The sequence below is a fragment of the Rhizophagus irregularis genome, chromosome 10 (genome assembly GCF_026210795.1).
Source record: "Rhizophagus irregularis chromosome 10, complete sequence".
NCBI classification, from domain to species: Eukaryota; Fungi; Glomeromycota; class Glomeromycetes; order Glomerales; family Glomeraceae; genus Rhizophagus; species Rhizophagus irregularis.
In genome coordinates, this window is record NC_089438.1 from 2,117,815 (window position 1) to 2,139,168 (window position 21,354).

Below are 21,354 nucleotides of genomic sequence, written 5' to 3' on the forward strand. Positions count from 1 at the left end.
TAAAAAATAAAAAACAGAGTACAGTATTTAAATGCCTAGAATCGGAACCGATTGATAGATAATCGCGTCTCCAAAAAGTATTTATTTACTGCACTAATGCACTAGATTGTTAGTTCTTGCATTGGCTAAAGATTATCCAATCGGAAATTTTTTGATGAGACGTTAATCGAATGTTGCACGCATTAGTGAATTTATTATCTAGGATTGATCTGATGATCAGATCAGAAGTTTGATTTCTTTGAGCGCAACATGTCACATTCCATTTCTAATGAAAATTTATCAATTTTATCTGCAATAAAATTGCCACCATTTCCCGAAAATGAAACAAAATCACATTCGTTCTATAATCACATTTTTAATAGGATTGCTAACTTTCTTTTGTACAATACTCGGCTTTACCTTCCCACGGAACGCACATTTAAGTTTTTGGAAATTGAATTTTATTTAAATGATGCTACAAATGATCATGATGACCCATATTCTCATGGACATGAGCATCAATTAACTTGTGGAGAATGGTATTTTCATCGTGTTGGAAAAAGCGGTTATCGAGGCGGGACAAGAAAAGGAATTGATATTACATTTGGCTCAGCGGAAAGAAAAATATATGGAGGAATATTAATACGAGCTATTCAAGATGAATTGACCAAAGAAGTTATAGAAGGACCAAGCCTTGTTGTTGACAAAATTCTAGAGGCATGTGGTGTAAATCAAGGAGGAATTCGAGAAATGGTAGAAAATGTATGGAAAGGAAAAAGCGAAATTTTACATGATATGAATAATACTAACGGTTTGGTTTATTTGATACAAGTAAATGATGAATTGACAAATATCGATGACATTGTTAAAAGAGACAAGAAAAGACTAAAATACTCAACAGGCCTTACTTCTCCATATTTTGATCAGAAGTCCTCCGGTACGCCATTGACGAGAGATAGCAATAAAATATATACTTCACCAAGAGTCGGAATTACGTTATCCAATAAAATGCCGTCGGTTAATCTTCGTTTACAATATTTACTAAAACCCTATAGATTCTTTACTTCGCCACACCTTCTAGATAAAGGAAAAGCTCAACTTATTATCGGATTGTATGATCATTTTAAACAAATTGACAAAGTTGCAAAAGTAGCAGGTATTAGCCAATTTCAGGTAGAAAATTATGTTCAAGAAATGACAAATGGAATTAAAAATGGTGATCTTAATGAATTCATTGGAAAAAAAGGAAAAGGTATAAAAGGGATTGAGTATTGTCAAATGGCCGGGGCCGTGAAAAAAATTCTCGGCTGAAATTTACTACTTTATTTGTATGATAATAGCAAATATTTGATTGTTACACGTAAATGTTTTACAGATGTTAGTAACGTCACACTTTGGTGGCTTTCGAAGATTATCCAAACATATGATTCGCAGATCGTATTAATAAAAGTACATTATTATTAAAGTTTTCAGTATCATAAATTATTATTTCTAACATCATTTTTCGAAAATACATAAAAAACTTTTACAAGTCGATTTAAATTCATTGTCCCAAATGAGACCAAACAATAACGTTCGACGTGGTACCCCAAATTGTTTTTGTGGCCTTTCAGCATCGCCAGCTTATTCTGAAGAATTCGGATTATTATATGAATGTCATTATTTACACAATAACCCATGGAAGGAAGTTAATGAGGATCAATCCGCGGTTTCTGAAACTGTGAACGGGCGAGCAAGTCCTGATAGTGATCAGGTAAGATTAAAAGTACTTGATGAAATTAAATGCAATATTAATGATTTTACATTTCTCAAACTTACCAAATGCAGTCGGATAAAACTTGTGTTGCGTCTTCAAGTATAGATCATTCTTTGTCATCATCTGCTAAACAAATAGATAAACCTGTTTGTGGTTATCATATTCATAAGGATGCTTGGGATAGTTTTTTTGATCGTAAATATAATATAAATGCGGAACATCAAGAACTCGCTATTTGTCCATTTTTTAATTTCACGTTTTGTGCTTTCTTTGATTTACGAAATTCTTATCCTTTAAGCCATCCATCTCCTCCAAACTGTTTTTGTGGTCTTCCTGTTATGATGAGACACGAGTTTCATGGAAAGTTGATGTTCACATGTCCAAATTATCTTATTGATGGTGCGAGACCTAAATGTACATGGAAATTATGGGCAAACGAGGTCCCATTTCAAAAAACTAATGGGTGTACACATCCTTTACAAAAACAAGGTATAACTAGACTTTTAGATCCTAGTCGACAAATACAAAATTGTAATCGCTCAATTGTAAAAAGAGAAACATTCAATAACCGCAATACTTTTTCAAGAAGTCGATTCGAAAGAAATAATTATAATAATAGTGGAAGATTCCAACGAGAAACAAGGCCCAACAGCGATAAGTATTCATCTTACAAAAGGGATTCTAATTATCATTCTTCAGAGAGATTGGATCGTAATTATAGAAGAGAACATGATTTCGGATCAAGGGATCATAATTACCAGTATCAACAAACTACATTTAATAATAGAAGTTCAAACGTATCGAGAAGAATAAGTAATGGGACAGGATGGGACCCTGGACGTAATCGGAATAAGGGCCAATCGCGACAATACACTATAAAGGGGTGTAAACCTCCAACTCGATGGAATAGTAATGATTCGAATTATTCATATCATGGAGATAATTCGAATGGACAGTCAATAGAATCTAATAAGTCATTGAATATTAATGGAAACAATGTAGAAAAGGTAACAGTTAATGAAAGTCTTCTAAAGTCAGAAAATGACGAATTAAAGCGTTGTAAAGATAAAGATTTATGTAATAATCGAGAGAAGAACAATATTATTTCCAATGATACAGAAAATAAGGAATTAAGATCATCAGAAATGGTAAATAATTCAAATAGAGAACAACCTGTTTCTAATGTTAGAAAAAATGGAGTTGATAAATCTGTGAAAAATTGTCTTGAAAAAGACATTATAAAGGAACCCTTATATGTTAGAGATAATCCTCGAACTAGTTCAGAAAGATCGGATTGCAGCGAAAAACGTTATAACGAAGAAAATGGTTCTTCGTCATCATTATCTAATAGAACCGATTCATCGAGACTTTCAATGAAGATTCATGTGAGGGAAATTCCTTATATTTCGACTTACAGTGAATTTTCCCAAACAAAACCCACAGATATTACAAATATGGCTCCAAAATGTGATTTCGTCGCAGAAACATCACGTCTTTTGACGGAAAACCAGAAGCTGATATCTGAAAATAAAAGTTTGAATTCTAAACAAGAAATTGATCAAATGGAAAAAAATGATTTACTTATGCAAGTGGAACAATTAAAAAATCGGGTGAACTACCTTGTTAGTAGGGTTGGACATTATAGATCTGAATACGATTCTGAACATAAATTCAGACAGTCTAGCCAGAAGAAGTTGATTGAACTTCAAGCACAAGTCGCAGATGTAATGAAGGAAATTGATGAATTACGTTCTTCAAGGGAGAAAGAAAGAGAAGAAATTGCTATGGGAAATATGAAATGTAAAGTATGTTTTGAAGGTCACATCACGCATGCCCTTTTACCCTGTCATCACTTTGCTTTGTGTAGTAAGTGTTCTCAGGTGATTACTAAATGCGTTATTTGTAGAAAACCAAAGGAAAATGTTGTTAGAATTTATTTGGGATGATAACAATATTTACATGAGATCAAGGCATTAAACCATAACATCATAAATTGTAACATAATTTATCCATAGAAACAACTTCAATATTATTTTGTATATATATATATATATATCATTTATTTTATTATAATTGCAAGATGTGTTAAGAGGCAATGATCAAAATTCCTAAACACATTAGTTATGCTAATTTTTTCAATCATATCAGTTATTAAAAAAAGTTTTTGAGTTTGATCTTTTTTGTGCTATTTATTTATAAAGAAATAAATTTATTTATTCAATTTTTTAAATTTTTTAGTTTCAAGTAATATGTATAAAATTAAGTCAAATGCAATTATACTATTAAGTACAAATAAGTATTGTTCCAACTTCCTCACACAAAAGTTTTCATCTCTTTATCTAAATTGTATGACCATAAATAACTCTAGCTTGTTTTCTTTCTTTTTGAATTTTATCCAACATTAATTTTCTTTGTACTAAACCATCTCTTGCAGCTAAACTAAGTATACCTGCTAATAATTCAATACCTCTAACAGAATCATCGTTAGCAGGTATAGGCCAAGTAACCTTACTAGGATCAAAATCAGTATCAACTATACCAATAGTAGGAATGTTACCGTATCGTGCTTCCTCAAGTGCAATCTCATTTTCTAAAGGATTTAATAAAACCAGTAAATCAGGTTTAAATGTTTTTGAAATAACATCATTTTCATTTTTTGGTATTAAATGACCTAAAGTTTGTTGAGAATTTGTTATAGTACCAGGTAACCAACGTGTAGTTAATTGATATTGATTGCAACGTTTAGCAGCTTTTATTACACTCCTAGAAAATAATCCTCCTCTCGTGTTAATAAATAATATTATGCCGCCATTATATGAAATTTCTTTCATCACCTTACATGCTCTACGTAAATAGATTAACGTATAATCTAAATTTATTATATTTATACCATATCTTATACCAAATATAAATGGTGATGTTTTTGGATTCCAAAGCGACGTTGAATGTCCTAAATGTAAATTTGCTGACAACAAAGAAGACATTGTTAAATCATATGGCGAAGGCGGAGATTCTAGGTTTTTTGTTGCTGAAATGGAAACCTTTTTAAAAGATCCTGTTTGTTTTACAAATTCCGGAACTAAAAGAAATTTTATAAAAAAATATTATTTATTTTTTCCTTTTTTTTAAAAAAAAATATTTTTTTTTTACCATCGTCTTTTAATTTCAATTTTGCCGAATCAATAGGTTTATCGTCAAAAGCTTTAAAAAATCTATAAGATAATTCCTGTTTAAAATCATCATAATCATGATCTATAACTTGCTGTTTAGAACTGTTTAAAGGCAAATCCTTATATAAGGATGATATGAATCTCGTTGATACTAGTAATTAAATAGTTAGAATAAAAATTGTTAAAACTTTTTTTTTAAAAAAAAAACCAAATGCTTACTAGTAAATTTTCCATATCGATTGTGGTATAATACTCGAGATAAAAAAGCGCGCGAATTATTTCGAAGAGATTGAATTGAATACATTAAAGATAATTTATCTAAAAAAACATTTTTATAATTTGTCACATTATCATGATCTAGTTTGTAATACGATCAATACGATCTACGAACAAAAAAAAACGAGATTAAATCGCCCCCACCTGGATTCGAACCAGGATCCTTTCGGTTAACAGCCGAACGCGCTAGCCGGTTGCGCCATGGAGGCTATGCTGTATGATGCAAAGTCATTTGTTTATATTTAAATCATTTGTGAGAATTAGGACAGCGTTCAGTGTCACGATGTATCATTCACACATGATCTGCATTTATAAAGTCGCGTGAAGTTGAATGATCTTCTAAATGACAAATTTTGACTAATATAATTGAACTTCTTTGCAATAAATATCTACTGTAAAACGTCGCGTAAAAGGAACAAAATGACAAGAACAAAGAGGATGAACTCATTCCCTTCTCCTGATACACCAAAGCGCAATAAGAATTCTATTAGAAAAAGCGTTGAAGACGAGTATGTTGAAGACGAGTATGTTGAAAACGAATATACTAAAGACATTGAAACTGACTTTGTTGTTACACCAAAGCGTAATAAGAGGATTAATTATAATGAAGGCGCGGGGACCATAACACCTAAGCGTAATAAAAGAGTAGACCCAATGGTTACTGTACTTATTACGCAAAAAAAAAATGAACCCCTGAAATCAAAAACTCACGATATTGTTTCAAATTACGCGAATGAGGCAGTTACACCCGGAGAACAGCCCGTTGTTACTGTACTCATAACGCCCAAAAAAAATAAAACGCAAATTCCTAAACAAATCGTTACTCCCCCCTCTATAAGGTAAGTGTTTTTTGATGTTCTTTCAATTGTTGTAAAATAATTAACTTCTCTTTGAAAATATATAACAGAAGAAGGACAGGTCGTTTATCTTCAAGTATTGATAATCGTATTCAACCTATCAATAAACCTTTAACAAGATACGATATTGCAAGAGAACAATTACGACTTGAAGAGGTTCCCATAAATTTTCCTTGTCGTGAAAAAGAATACGATCAAGTCTACAATAAAATTAAGGAATCAATTGATGAACTTAATGGTCGTCGTATTTTCATATCTGGTCAACCTGGTACTGGTAAAACTGCTACCGTACGACAAGTTATTAAAAATTTGAAAGAAAAAGTTTGCAAGAAAGTTAGTAGATTCGATAATTCGCTAATTATTTCAAATCTAAAAAAAAGTTAATCATTTTAAATATAATATAGGAATTAAATCCATTTGAATTCGTTGAAATTAATGGAATGGAAATTAAGCCTCCTGAAAAGGCATATAGTGTCCTTTGGGAAGGTTTAACCGGTGATCGTATTTCTCATAAAGATGCTGAATTTTTATTGAATGAAATGTTTAATGATGAAGATAATGAAGTTTCAATGTTTGTGATTTTTTTTTCTTTTTTCTCCCTTTTTCAATATTATTAATTAAGAAGATTTTTATTTGATTCTTTATAGTGTCTTCATGATAGATGAATTTGATTCGCTTATCTCAAAAAGGAGTATTGTATTTAATAATCTTTTGGAATGGACTGCTATACCAAATTCTGGATTTGTTTTGATTGCCCTAACTAATGAAATCAGATTACCGCACTCATTATTAACCAAAAGTCAAGAAAGCAAATTTAGTTAGTATCAATATTTATAATACGTGAAGAGTGTGCGGGTTTAACTGGTTTAACTTTTTTTATCGAATTTATTTTAGGATTGGAAAGATTAGATTTCGAGCCATATACGCATGAACAGCTTTTCACTATTTTGAAATCTCGACTTGAAAATATAGAGATATTTGCAAAGGAAGCTGTCGAATTTACTGCAAGAAAAGTGAGCGCTATTTCACAAGATGCAAGAAACGCTCTATGTATTTGCAGGTAATAATTTAAATAATTGTTTGAATGTTAAAATGGCGCGATCATTAAGAATAAGATTATTGAGAATAATCAATCATTGAAAATTTTTAGATATGCCGTGGGTGTTCTTGAGGCACAAGTGAAAAATAAATTTGTATCGGAAAATAGTTATGTAACTATACCAATGGTTCTAGAAGCTATAAAGAAAACTAATACTCCTTGGAAGAGATATATTAGTACAAGTTCTCTACGAGTAAAAGTATTCCTTTGTTCCTTATTATTATTATTGAAAGAAAGCAGAAAAAGTGGTAAAGATGAAATTGAATTTAAATCTGTAAGTTATGATATTTAATATATATTTAGATTCCCCGGATTCTTTACTAATAATTATATATTTATTTATATAATGTAATAGGTTATAAGAAAATATAACAAAATATGTGAATTTAAAGGTTTACCATGTCCTCCACTTGCCGAATTAACGAATATTGCCTATGATCTTTTATCATCTTCAATGTTGATAATGGATCCCAGTAAAGATGTTGATTCTTTAATTAAATTTAATGGAATCGAAAATGATGTTAATTCAGTATTGTCTAGTGAACTATTTTTTAAAGATTTAGTTGGGTGATAAGAATATAAGCTAATCAAAAAACATTTTAATTAAAGACTTTTAATTTGTTAAAAAAAACAAAATATATCATTAATTTAATCTTTGAATATGAATTTAATAATTTAGATTGGATCTTGGGTATAATTAGTGCACTTTATATCAAACACGATAATAAACAGTCTGTATAACCGTTTCAATTGATTGAGCTTGCTAAATATTACGTTATTTAATTTTTTTCTTTGACGTTAGACGATACAAAAGATAACATAATATTCATAATAATGATTAGGTTGAGTTTGTTGAAAATCATAAAATAAAAGGAGTTATTGGATATAATTATCGTAATAATGATTTTTATGATTTTTGGAATTATGAGCAAGACGTATTATAATAGGAATTGTTTGGAGGAAATAACAACATATTTGTGTGCAAGATCAATGTTCGTCTTGACGATTATGGCTGAGAAAGATTATGAATTTCAGATTTAAACAGACTATAATTTAAAGCAACATTAAAGTATTATTATCCCAAAAATTTATACTAATTCTGGCCAAACTCATAGTGCCAGCGAAATTTAATGAAATTCAATCCGGATGAAAATCCGGATAAAACCGCTACGGATCGAAGCACTAATCTTCGTCTCATTTAATATGAATTATTGAAAATGTAGACTGCTGTAACAGTGATCAGCCAAGAAAAAATAAATTATTATTTTTTTTGTTAATCCAGTAGACAAAAGATCATATCGCATTAAACTGTAATCAAGCCCTGAAAAGTCAAAAGAGATGAATTAGCTGAAGCAGTTCGTGCTTTCTTCTTATTGGTGAATAGATAATTCGTGTAGTCGTTTTTGATGGGTCTTACTCATTTATTACCTCATTTATTACATGTCATTAATATAAGGATATATAATAATACACACCACTACCATAATTTACCAGATTTCATAACATTACTTATTGATTTTCAAGCTGCAAAGAGGTTCACGAATTTTTAATAAAACTTAGCCGAAATTTTTTATTTTTCGTATATTGAAAAGAAAGAAAATTTTTAGAATATTAAAGGCTGTAATAAATCAGCTTTCAAATAAAAAAAATTGTCTGAATTCAATTAAATTTTTTTTTATTTGAAAGATATTGATATGTAGTTCTTATTTATTAAGAAAAAGGAGAATAGTTTTAAAACATTAAGAAATTATCTCATTGCTAATTATAATAAATTCTTTCTTTGCAATAAGAAAATTTTTATTTTTAAAGTTTTTTTATTTTTTATTAATAAAACTATGTAACCAGCTTAAAAATCAATAAGTGAATTTTATGGAATCCAGTAATTTATGATAAGGGTGTGTAGAATAATAAAATTCTACTTTTATTTATAAAACTAACTATATGCAAAAATCTGCTTTATATTTATTTATGTTAAAATTATACTTATAATTTATATATTGAAAAATATACTAGTAAAATTGAAGTATTCCATTATTTCAGTTGTTTAATTAATTAAAATTTAATTAAAGTATTGATAATACTTGTAATTACTATTTTATCCTATTAGATTTCAAATAAAACTAAGAATTAAAACTTAAAAAAATATATATAGGTTAAATTATGTTATTTAAACAATTTACCTATAATATTTTTATTTTTTTTACAACCTGAAGTTAGCCTATAATTTTAACTAGCATTACTATTAATGCAGGTACAAATAATACCTTATAATTAATTATTATTGCTTGGTATCAGGCTTTTTCCTTATCATCTTTTAGATTATTTGTAGTCTTATCTTTTGATTCTGAATAATTAATTTCATCTTTTAAAGATCTCTTTAAATCATCATTTATAGATAAATCTTTTTCCATTCCCTTAATCAATATATCAGCAATATTGCCAACACTTGGGGCCTTTTTATCACCATCATCATTAAATCTTTTTTCAACATTGATATACATTCTAGATTCTTCTTTAGTTTTAGCATTTTTAAACATTCTTTTACCTACACCTAACTCCTCCCATTCCCAACGAGTCACTCTCATACCAATGCCAGGAGGACAATTTTTAGACAAATATAATAATAATTTATCAATAACATTTTTATTTGCATCCTTAAATGTTAATAACCTTTTATGAGTTTTTCTTTCAAAATTTTCTTGGGATTTCTTATGCACAAAAGGTCCTCTTGGAACTGTCCATCGTGTTGTTTGTGTTGGCAGATAAACTACACCTGAACATGGGATTGAAAGGTGAAATGCCGTACGACGTGCAAAATCAACAAAAAAATCCATTGGTCCCAGTATATATGAACGAAAATGTATATTACATACGGTTATATTATGTTTTTGAGGAATTCTTTGTGGTTCTAATTTTATTTATATATAAAAAAAGTGAGGAATATTAATTATGAGATGATTATTGAAAGGTTTATTTACCTAAATAAATTGGATCGATTTGTTCTTCTTGGCTATCCGTTTCTCCATCAATTTTTCCAAAGGGTTTTTGAATTCGATCAATTGCTTGCAATTGATTTTCTCCAAATAAATCTCTAGAACCCACTCTATAAACAATTTAGAAAAAAAATAATTTTATATTGCAAAATCAGAATGTTAGCGAATGTAGCGAATGTTCAAAAATCCGAAATATGTAATTACACATATCCACGTAAGCTTGATATTCTTGAAAATACCAAAATTCGAGTTTTACTCTATTCATATAAATAATAAATGCTTAATTAATTGAAGAATTTACTAAAAATATTTTCGTTTAAAGCTTACATTTGAAATAACTGATTTAAAGAAGCTCGACATTACAGGTTATAGATGAAATTGATGAAATTTCTATCTATTGCAGATCTATACAACCTATCGATCGACATTTTAATGACAAAATTATTGAACCCGATTTTGCTACTACCAAAAATTGTCAAATTTTAAGAAAAAATGTCGAACGCTATAAACGGATTGGTTGAAGAATTTCCTGGAAGAACGCGTCAAATTGAGGCCTTAATAAATTGGTTTGGTGAAGTAAGTACGTAACAATAAAAACAAATAAAATAAAATAAAATAAAATAATGTATCTAAAGTTTATTTGTTATCAGCCTACAGAAAAAGCGCCAAATTCAATTTTTATACACGGAAATAGAGCGTTGGGAAAAACTGAAATTGTAAAGAAACTCTTCAAGATTTGGTTTCCTACATTCAATTATTCGATCCTAAATTGTAAAATATACTTTCAACTCGAAGATATATTTGAAGTTTCATTAAAACACTTGACTGGTAAAAACAATAAATGTAAAAATATTGATGAATTTGCCACGATGTTGCAAATAATTTGCGAAACAAATGAAGAAACGAGATATCTGGTAGGGACAGCAGTTAAAATATTCATTATTTAATTAATTATTTCTTTAATTTTCTTTTTTGATTTACAGATATTTGATAACGCGGAATTATTGTGGAATTTTTCTCAAACTTTAGTTCCTGCTCTCTTAAATCTCCCTCAATGGGTAAAATTATATATAATTTATTATGGTTATACTAATTTTATATTCTTTGCTTATTATGGATTCCTTCTTACTATTTAAGACTGGTACAAATCTTTGTGTAATCTTAATTACACAAGTTCCTTGGGAGAAATTTCGAAGATATCCAGGAATAACTGAGCCTATCCAATTATATTTTCCAGAATATTCAAAAAATATCCTTTCTTGTTCTGTTATTTCTCATACCGTTATTTTTTAATCATACAAATCCTTAATAGATTTAATAACGCGATATAATTCAGATTCTTGAGAAAACTTGTCCAAAAGATGAAGACATTGAATTTTATCGTTTGTTTGTAGATTATATATATAGTGTATTTTTTGACTCTTGTGATTTAATTGATTTATTCCGCGTTATACCAGATCTTTATATAAAATTTATTCAGCCTGTAAATGAGGAAAGAGGTAAACGGTATAGTTTATTCTTGATTATCGATTTCTATTCTTATTATATTATTACTAAATATAAATTTGACATGGATAGTATCAAGAAATGATTATTCGCTCTTATTCAATGAATTAAATCCGCACATAGAATTGGTATTAGATAAATTATACTCGCAGCATATAACACCATTAATAGGTAAGCGATTGAAAAAATTCGAATTATAATAAATCTACATTAATAACTTTTTACATTTTCTTTATATAAAAGAAAATCAATTGCCTATATGGTCGTTATACTTGTTAATTTCCGCATTTCTTGCATCTTATATTCCGCAAAACCTTGATAAACATCTTTTTTCAAAAGAACATGAAAAACAGAAACATTCCCGGAAAAGAAGAAAAAAAGAAATCAATGCATTAAAGGTTCATTTATTATATTTATTAATATATAAATTATATAGTTTGAAAAACAACTTTATTAAAACTTTTTTTATGTGAAAAAAAAGTTTAATGAACAATTTACAGGTCCCCAATCAAGTGAGATGGAGCGAATTTTTGCTATATTTCAAAGCATTTATCAGGATTCAATGATTCCCTATATATTACTTTTACAGCAGGTTCGGAAAATTAAATTTTAAACATTCATTTTTGTTTTAAAGAAATATTAATTATTGATTAAATTCTTTTTAATAGTCAGAAACATTTGTGACTTCTCATCTTTTCACTCGTACAGAACGTAATAATGTTCAATTATTTAGGTGTAATCTTAGTTTTGATTATATCAAACAAATTTCTAAAAATATTAATTTTGATATTTTTAGATATTTAGATGATTCTTTCACTTTGTAAAATAAATTTTAAAAAAAAGCAAGTATATATGTGCAAATAAATATATTTTAAATGACTTTATTAAAACACACCACTGGTATAGTTACTATAGTATGTATTTTCACAAAAACTATGGCCTAAATCAAAGAAGTTGTTCTAATTAAAATTGCTCAGCATCTTTAAAAATGGTCAGAAAAATGGTTTAGTTAGTATTATTCTTATTTTTTTATGCTGCAAAATAAAAAAATTTGAAAAACTTAGTAAAATATAAGCAAAGTATAGAACTCCGAACATTTCTCATTTTTAAACTCACAAATAATATATAATAAAATGTATTTTTTAAAATAATTCAGTTAATATTAATAGTATGAATGCAATTTTCCCACCATTAAATATGATATAAAATTCAACCAGTAGCCCTTTTAAAATCAGAAGTGTGTAGAATAACAAATTTTGAATATATTCCTATAATATGTAATTAATATATAAACCTACTTTTGAATTTAATTATTTAATAATATTAACTAACAATAGGCAAATTAATATACACTACTTGGATAAAAGTAGCAGAAATTCATATTTTATTAATTACTTGAAAACGTACATAATAATAATACCTGAAATTTTAATATATGATAATATAGACAATACAGAATAATTTAATATTTCAAAAAAACTCAAAAAAAAATTTTAATAATTATCTATATATTATATAATAAAAATAAAAAATAAACAAATAGTCTGATATTGGCAGTTTATTCAGAATTATACATAATAATAATACCAGAAATTTTAATATGTGACAGTATAGAATTTTAATTAATATATCTACAAATTTCTTTTTTCTAGTTTTTGTTATTATTTTAAAAATAACAGTACTGTTATTCTCACAATTTTTTAAAATTTTATATAATAAAATGCTTTAATTTTTATATTGTTTAAAAGCTACAGTTTTGAAGAATAAATATATAATTTTTATATTTTTACTTTTTTAAAAATTAGTATATATCTAAAAAATTAAATATTATTAAAAAAATTATATTTTAATTTAATAATCATTAGAAATTTTTTAATTAATATAGCTGCATAAAAGTTAAAAACATGAAAATTTGACTTTATATTCTTTAAAATTTATATTATCTCATATTAAAATTTTAAGAATTATTATTATATATAATCTCAAATAATACTACTATTTTTATATAAGTAATGTAGCAATTACTAAATTTTTTTTTTAATTAATATAGTTGTATAAAAGTTAGAACTATAAAAGCCATAAAAGGAAATTTTATATTATACTATTATGATTTTTTTTTCTTTTTAGCTAATTAAACAATAGAATTTAAGAAAAAAATAAGGTAAGAACTAATTTTTTACAGTTTAGAAGATTTTATTTTTTAAGAATAAGTCTTATATAATAGATAAAATATAAATTTTACTACTTTTGTTTAAGTAGTATATATGTTTTAAAAATCCTATTTACTTATAAAATAGGTTACTTTCAAGCCTAAAGTAAAAATCATATATAAAGATTTTACTATAAAAGCCATAAAAGGAAATTTTATATTATATTATTATGATTTTTTTTTCTTTTTAGCTAATTAAACAATAGAATTTAAGAAAAAAATAAGGTAAGAACTAATTTTTTACAGTTTAGAAGATTTTATTTTTTAAGAATAAGTCTTATATAATAGATAAAATATAAATTTTACTACTTTTGTTTAAGTAGTATATATGTTTTAAAAATCCTATTTACTTATAAAATAGGTTACTTTCAAGCCTAAAGTAAAAATCATATATAAAGATTTTACTATAAAAGCCATAAAAGGAAATTTTATATTATATTATTATGATTTTTTTTCTTTTTAGCTAATTAAACAATAGAATTTAAGAAAAAAATAAGGTAAGAACTAATTTTTTACAGTTTAAGATTTTATTTTTTAAGAATAAGTCTTATATAATAGATAAAATATAAATTTTACTACTTTTGTTTAAGTAGTATATATGTTTTAAAAATCCTATTTACTTATAAAATAGGTTACTTTCAAGCCTAAAGTAAAAATCATATATAAAGATTTTACTATAAAAGCCATAAAAGGAAATTTTATATTATATTATTATGATTTTTTTTTCTTTTTTAGCTAATTAAACAATAGAATTTAAGAAAAAAATAAGGTAAGAACTAATTTTTTACAGTTTGTAAGATTTTATTTTTTAAGAATAAGTCTTATATAATAGATAAAATATAAATTTTACTACTTTTGTTTAAGTAGTATATATGTTTTAAAAATCCTATTTACTTATAAAATAGGTTACTTTCAAGCCTAAAGTAAAAATCATATATAAAGATTTTACTATAAAAGCCATAAAAGGAAATTTTATATTATATTATTATGATTTTTTTTTCTTTTTAGCTAATTAAACAATAGAATTTAAGAAAAAAATAAGGTAAGAACTAATTTTTTACAGTTTAGAAGATTTTATTTTTTAAGAATAAGTCTTATATAATATAATGTAATTATAACTATATTTAAAATCAGATATTTATATCAATAATTGTAAAATTACTTATATTAAAAAGATTAAGTAAATATATTACTAATAGTTAATAAAAATGATTTTAATGCTCACCAAAGGTGAAATTTACCCTTTGATGAATTTCACTAAAGGTGAATTTTACCAGTAAAATTGGTAAAGTTCATTATATCATGTAACACCAAATTTTTTTCATTTAAATATAAAAAAAATGCTAATTAATAATGAATTTTTTATCATATAATGTAATAATAAACCATTACACTATAAAAAAAATTTTATCAAATTGTCTTATTTATAAATGCAATATTTTATCTATAAAAACAATGTTAAATTTATAATGTTCAACTAAATTTTAGAATCATATACATTTATTTATTACTTCAAGTTGATTTTATAATAGAACTAGTAATAAATAACAAAAAAAACAAGAAAAATAAAGTAGAAAAGAAGATATATAATTCATTTGCAACCTGTGAAAAGAACATAAAATTTGCATAATAGTGAAAAAAATTATAGGTAATAAGATATAATGGAAATAATAAAATAAAACAATAAGTAATAAGAAAACCAATGAGAAATAATAGTATTAATAAGGAATAAAAGAAAATAAAAATAAAAAAAAGGAAAAGAAAGTAAAGAAAATGGAATTGAATAAAATGAATGAAATAAATAAAAAGAAATAAAAAGAAATACAAAAATGAAAGGAATAAAAATGAAAATAAAATAGGATGAAAAAAACAGATATAATGAAAAAACAGAATAAAAAAATGTATTGAAAGAAATGGAGTTGAAAGAAATGGAATAAAAAGAACAAAATAAAAAGATCAAAATAAAAGAAATGAAATAAAGGAAATGGAATGAATAGTAAAAAAATGAAAGAAATGAGATAAAGAAAATGAAGTAAAAAGAAACAGTAAAAAAAATAAAAGAAATGTAGTAAAGATGAAATGATAAACACTTAAAGAAAAGAATAAAGTAAAGTAAATAAAACAAAAAAAATATAAAATGGCAAATACAAAGAAAAGAATAAAAGAAAGTTAGTAAAAACCACAGGTTAAAGAGTAAAAAATCAGGCATCAATCATCACTAATCGGTCACCAATCAGGTAGCTGATTGGTAACCAATTGGTGACTAATTGGCATTTTCACCAAATACTATTACCAATCAGGCAGTTTGCTAACTTTTGATCCAGTAATCAGAAAAAGATAAAATATAGCTCATTGGAATCATCTTAACAAGACGAATCTAATAGTAGTAAAATTGCATTTCTAGGATTAATAGTTAATAAAAAATTCAATAAAATATAAATGATATATTTTTATTTTTATATTTTACTTAATTTCTCATCAAGTATTAATCCTAGAAATGCAATTTTACTACCATTAGATTCGTCTTGTTGAGACAATTCCAATGAGTTATATTTCATCTTTTTCTGATCACTGGATCAAAAGTTAGTAAACTGCCTGATTGGTGACTGATTGATGCCTGATTTTTCACTTTTCGACCTGTGTAACAAAATATAAAGAACAAAAGAAACTAAAAGTGGAAAATAAAAAAAATACCTTTAATCATAAAACTGAACTAAATCAATTTCCAGAGTCATTCAGCCATTCCTAAAAAAAAGAGAAAACATTAGTAATATTTTCAAGTCAAAAAGAATAAAAAGCAAATAAAAAAAAAAATGAAATACTACTTATCTTACAATATTAAAATTTAAGCAAATGTTCAAAGCAGCAAGCTACTCCTAAAAAAAAATAAAAATTGCATTATGCATTTAATATCACAATTGTTATATATACATGGTAAATTTCACTATTTTAAAATATTTAAATATTATGGCCACCTGGTAAATTTAATTACCAGTTATTGTTAAATTAAAAATAATTATTAAAAAATATTTTTTTTTGTTTTTTTATAAATAATAGATGGTTTTTATCAATAAGAGATAACTAGAAAAAATGATTATGATTAATTTCAATCTCTATTTTTTTTATTAATTAAAATATATTATCTTATAATATTCAATTATTTCAATAAGTATAAAAAACAAGTAGATATTATAAATAAAAATCAAAATTATAATATATTATTTTACTTAATAATAAATTATATTAGATTATATCTATATATTTATTTTTGACTTATTAATAAAAGAATTGTATATAAATATTTCTTTTAAATTATATCTTATTCAATTAATATATAATTTTATATATCTTTTATTCTTTATATTAAATTGAAAAAAATAAATTATAATTTGCAATTATTATTTTAATATTTTGCAAATTTCAGGTAAATTTTTAATATTATATAATTTTAAAGTTTTAAATAAAATTATGGATTTAATATAAATATATAAAAAGGCACTTGATTTAGCTATTTGAATTAATAAAGTTAATAAATTTGCCAATTAAATAGAATATTTTATTGAAATACAAAATATTTAGTTCTTATAAAGAAGTGATTATATAAAAATTTTTAAAAATATATTATGCAATTTTATAATTTTAGCCAAAAACTATAATATATAGTCAAAATTATAATTGCAATAAGTTTTTATTAATATAAATAATATGTACACCTCCTATATAGTTATCCCTATATAATCATATCATATAAAATTCCTCTTTATAAGCATACTATATTTTGGCCTAATGTACTAATAAATATATTAGAAAAACCTTCTTTATAGTCACAACATATGACTTTTTTTATAATCATATCCTTTTTTTGGCTTCAAGAGATATGATTATATAGGGGGCCAACTGTATATTAAAAATTTTATGTAATAATGATTGTAGCTAATATGAGATAATCTAATAATACTAAAATCTATTCTACAAAAATGGATACTTATAAAGAAGTGTAATTATATAAAAATCAGATTGTATCTAATTAGCAGAAAAATGGAATTTCTATTGACAATCTAATAGATATAAGTTATATAATAAGTCTCAAAAAAAAGTAAGGTTTATTCAATTAGTTATAATAACCAGTATTTCTTTACAATATATAATAAAACTTTTTTCATATTATAATATTCAATTTCTTATATTTAAAGTATTTAAAATAAATATTACAAGAACTTGTATAAAATACTTTAAAAACTTTAAAATAAAGTATATTAACTAAATGGTATAAATTAATTGTATTATTTTTTTTTTATTTTACTTTTTTAACTTTTAACTGATTTAAAACTTCAACTATTTATAAATAAGTAAAAATCTTTTATACTTATTGCGTACATAAGTCAAAATAATTTTAATCTGAACTTAAATGGTTAAAATTATTTTACAGTCACATAATTTACATAATAAAAAAATAGAAAATATTAATATAAATTTTTAATGTCATGTAAAATTATATGACATGACAGGTTTTGTTATACAAAGCTATTAAGCTATTACTTTATAAACATTGAAGATAGGCTCTCTTTAAAAAAAAAGTTGAAAATAGAAAAAAGTGGGTTTCGGCAGGATATATCAAAATTGGTTATATATTTGAATTTGAATTGCGGCTGTATTTAATTTTTCTTGCATAGAATACAGATATTAGAATGGAGGAATTTAGTAAAACATGCAATCATTGTGGAAGAACGAGATTGAATGTGAGCTTTGGATTAATATCGCAGATTTTAGTTGATTGTAGTTGATCGATTCAATATTACGAAGAGAATATGTTTTATGTTTTATTTTATAAATTACATTCTTCAGGGGATTATGTATTATTTACTCAGGGCACTTTGAAGTGCTTCGTAAACTTCTACTTCAATTCTAGCTTCTGCTTTCTCTTCTTCCGTAGAGGCTGTTGAAGCTATACGTTGTGCTTCTGCCAGATTGGTTCTAATGGCCTATTTGCGTTTGTTAACAAGTTTAATTAGAATTATTACTTAAAGTACTTAATCTTCCGTCTTTTAAATTCAAATTTACCTCAAGTGAAAAATCTTCCAAAGGAAAAGCTTCGATTGCATTGATATCAAGGGAAGAATTGGGATTAATCATAGCAAATCCTCCACTAGCTGGATGATTTATAATAGATTATTAAAAATGGTTGAACACTTTCTTAACAATTAACAATACGTAAATATACATATATACATACCAAAATATCTTTTTATCGTAGTAGGATTTTCTAATATCTCAACAATACCTGGTTTCAATTGTTCAATGGATGGAACATGATTGGCAAGAATACCCATATCTCCTGCGGTTGAAGCAATGTTTACTTGCTGAACTTCAGCATTTGCATATATTGTCTAAACGTTGAATTAAATAATTCAAATTAATATTATTGTCTAACAAAAGATTTTTCTAAAGAATTAAATCTAAATTAATACTTGATGAGGAAGCGCAAAACTTAAACGTAGCCTATCACTCAAACCAGCTGGTGCTTCATTAGCATAATAACGAACTAAAATAAAGAAGATATTTATTATATATTTCAACAATTTCAAAGTTAAGCATAAAAGAGAATAAAGTACCTGCCTGAAGTGCATGCTTTAATGCGAAAGGCAGCACTAGCCGTTCTGACCGTTCTAAATAAGAAATTCATTTTTCAGATTTTTCAGTAATGAAAAAAATATCTAGATCAAGTTCATACTAGAGAGAAATTGATTTGCGGGTTTGTGTAACATATAGAATTTAGAAATATGACTTTTATTGTCAAAAAAATAAAAAAAAATTTATAGCTTGTTAACAAATGTAGAGATTTAAACGACTTTTTTTGATTGATATTTCTTTCGAGTCAATAGCAATTGTCAAAAACAACTACCATTTAATTTTTGTTTAGAGTCCGCAGTAGAAAGACCAAATAATCACGTGATACATACGATCTTAAACAATATAATATATATATATTATAAAAAAAATTATTTTATTCTATTTACCCAAAAGTTTAAAAGAAGCGCCCACCGAAAAATAAAAAGCATAAATCGTACACCACTATATCATTCCAAAAATAAATAAAAACTAAAAAAATAAATAAAGGAAGATTTATCATTTATTAATGTTGTTTATCAGGGTAAGAAAAGTTTTATTGTTTTACTTTAACAGCATTTGCCAGCTGCTTGTTGTTTTTCATCAGGCATAGAAGTAACTTGAATAGTTTCACCAGCAGTTGGTCTAGTGACATCTCCACTGTTATTTTCTAGAGCCTTATTAGAAACAATACGATATATTTCTTTTTTTAAAAAAATAAAACAATCGCATTAGAATTTAAAAAAACAAACAAATGAATAAATAAATTAAAATAAATCAAGGTTAAACATACCAGTTAAAATATTTTGAAACGCGAGTTCTACATTGCTAGCATCCAACGCAGAAGTTTCAATGAATGATAAACTGTTTTCGGCTAAAATAATAATGAAATAATAATTATTAATATTGTAAAAAATACACCATATGCCTAGCCAATAAAAATACTTTACCAGCAAACTGCTTAGCTTCCTCGGTTGGTACAGCTCTCAAATGTCTTAAATCGCTCTTGTTACCGACAAGCATAATAACAATATTGCTGTCAGCGTGATCTCTTAATTCTTTTAACCAACGATTAACATTTTCATAAGTAACATGTTTAGCAATATCGTAGACGAGTAAAGCTCCAACTGCCCCACGATAATATCTTTTATTAAAGGATAAATGAGTATTTTTCCGAGTTGAATTGTATTGATAATATTAAACACTTACGCGCTCGTAATAGCCCGATAACGTTCTTGACCAGCTATAAGAAGAATACAAAAGAAAATTTAATGTAATTTACTATGCTTCTAATTTTGCTAATGTATAAGAAATATATTGATAAATTACCAGTATCCCAAATTTGAGCTTTAATAGTCTTGTTATCTACTTGGATACTTCTAGTGGCAAATTCGACACCAATAGTTGACTTTGACTCCAAATTAAACTCATTACGTGTGAAACGCGAAAGAAGATTGGATTTGCCAACTCCAGAATCTCCGATTAAAACAACTATTTTTTTTTAAAAAAAAAATAAATAAAATTACCATCTGTACCTTCAAATTTATTATTTTTTTTTATCATTACAATAATTTTAACCGGAACTACTTTAATGTTTATCACAGATGGTAAGATGGACTTCTTTTTTTTTTATTCTTTTAATTTTGTTAAAGTGGTACCATATTAAACTCGCTTGTCATTATACTTAAAATACTCAGCGCTTACCCTTAAAAAGGTAATCATACTCGTCGTCTTTGCTCATCTTTACTGGTTAAAACTTTGCAATTATATCCGAGAGCTAATAATTGTAAATGAAGTTAAGGTACTTCACAAAAGTTCAAATGTATATACCTTACAAGGCTGAGTTGTCAAAATTCTAAATCTTAATCGAATTTATATATCTTTACCTTGTTAAGATTAGCT

At 25.7% G+C, this 21,354-nt stretch overlaps 8 protein-coding genes across 8 annotated transcripts; 3 read left to right on the plus strand and 5 right to left on the minus strand.

Annotated features, from left to right (window-relative positions):
* Nucleotides 1–249: 249 nt before the first annotated feature.
* On the plus strand, nucleotides 250–3,961 carry OCT59_001988 (uncharacterized protein; the record flags this gene model as incomplete). The annotated part of the gene is made up of 3 exons (XM_025310537.2): nucleotides 250–1,231; nucleotides 1,512–1,732; nucleotides 1,807–3,961. 3 exons carry the CDS (start codon nucleotides 250–252, stop codon nucleotides 3,679–3,681), a joined length of 3,078 nt encoding a protein of 1,025 aa, XP_025181409.2. The 3' UTR covers nucleotides 3,682–3,961.
* On the minus strand, nucleotides 3,931–5,210 carry OCT59_001989 (uncharacterized protein). Its single transcript, XM_066144186.1, has 3 exons — nucleotides 5,125–5,210; nucleotides 4,886–5,056; nucleotides 3,931–4,814 (listed from the first exon to the last, which is right to left on the minus strand). Exons 1-3 carry the CDS (start codon nucleotides 5,207–5,209, stop codon nucleotides 4,075–4,077), a joined length of 996 nt encoding a protein of 331 aa, XP_065995371.1. The 5' UTR covers nucleotide 5,210; the 3' UTR covers nucleotides 3,931–4,074.
* A 391-nt stretch (nucleotides 5,211–5,601) lies between these two features.
* Nucleotides 5,602–7,708, plus strand: OCT59_001990 (uncharacterized protein; the record flags this gene model as incomplete). Its single annotated transcript, XM_025308325.2, has 7 exons — nucleotides 5,602–6,020; nucleotides 6,089–6,371; nucleotides 6,443–6,609; nucleotides 6,686–6,855; nucleotides 6,933–7,098; nucleotides 7,189–7,411; nucleotides 7,493–7,708. 7 exons carry the CDS (start codon nucleotides 5,602–5,604, stop codon nucleotides 7,706–7,708), a joined length of 1,644 nt encoding a protein of 547 aa, XP_025181407.2.
* Nucleotides 7,709–9,174: 1,466 nt separating this feature from the next.
* Nucleotides 9,175–9,894, minus strand: OCT59_001991 (uncharacterized protein). The gene has a single exon (XM_066144187.1). The coding sequence runs from the start codon at nucleotides 9,720–9,722 to the stop codon at nucleotides 9,429–9,431; it is 294 nt and encodes a 97-aa protein (XP_065995372.1). The 5' UTR covers nucleotides 9,723–9,894; the 3' UTR covers nucleotides 9,175–9,428.
* A 10-nt stretch (nucleotides 9,895–9,904) lies between these two features.
* Nucleotides 9,905–10,490, minus strand: OCT59_001992 (uncharacterized protein; the record flags this gene model as incomplete). Its single annotated transcript, XM_066144188.1, has 5 exons — nucleotides 9,905–9,910; nucleotides 10,011–10,045; nucleotides 10,116–10,240; nucleotides 10,335–10,387; nucleotides 10,458–10,490. 5 exons carry the CDS (start codon nucleotides 10,488–10,490, stop codon nucleotides 9,905–9,907), a joined length of 252 nt encoding a protein of 83 aa, XP_065995373.1.
* Nucleotides 10,491–10,717: 227 nt separating this feature from the next.
* On the plus strand, nucleotides 10,718–12,522 carry OCT59_001993 (uncharacterized protein). Its single transcript, XM_066144189.1, has 8 exons — nucleotides 10,718–11,044; nucleotides 11,114–11,188; nucleotides 11,268–11,379; nucleotides 11,453–11,629; nucleotides 11,709–11,807; nucleotides 11,880–12,034; nucleotides 12,118–12,228; nucleotides 12,305–12,522. The coding sequence occupies exons 1-8, from the start codon at nucleotides 10,754–10,756 to the stop codon at nucleotides 12,458–12,460; spliced, it is 1,176 nt and encodes a 391-aa protein (XP_065995374.1). The 5' UTR covers nucleotides 10,718–10,753; the 3' UTR covers nucleotides 12,461–12,522.
* A 5,835-nt stretch (nucleotides 12,523–18,357) lies between these two features.
* OCT59_001994 (uncharacterized protein) lies at nucleotides 18,358–19,555 on the minus strand. Its single transcript, XM_025316045.2, has 5 exons — nucleotides 19,462–19,555; nucleotides 19,314–19,387; nucleotides 19,079–19,232; nucleotides 18,907–18,995; nucleotides 18,358–18,827 (listed from the first exon to the last, which is right to left on the minus strand). Exons 1-5 carry the CDS (start codon nucleotides 19,526–19,528, stop codon nucleotides 18,702–18,704), a joined length of 510 nt encoding a protein of 169 aa, XP_025181404.1. The 5' UTR covers nucleotides 19,529–19,555; the 3' UTR covers nucleotides 18,358–18,701.
* Nucleotides 19,556–19,701: 146 nt separating this feature from the next.
* Nucleotides 19,702–21,301, minus strand: OCT59_001995 (uncharacterized protein). Its single transcript, XM_025316044.2, has 6 exons — nucleotides 21,157–21,301; nucleotides 20,782–20,943; nucleotides 20,662–20,695; nucleotides 20,403–20,596; nucleotides 20,246–20,326; nucleotides 19,702–20,155 (listed from the first exon to the last, which is right to left on the minus strand). Exons 1-6 carry the CDS (start codon nucleotides 21,191–21,193, stop codon nucleotides 20,022–20,024), a joined length of 642 nt encoding a protein of 213 aa, XP_025181403.1. The 5' UTR covers nucleotides 21,194–21,301; the 3' UTR covers nucleotides 19,702–20,021.
* Nucleotides 21,302–21,354: the final 53 nt, after the last annotated feature.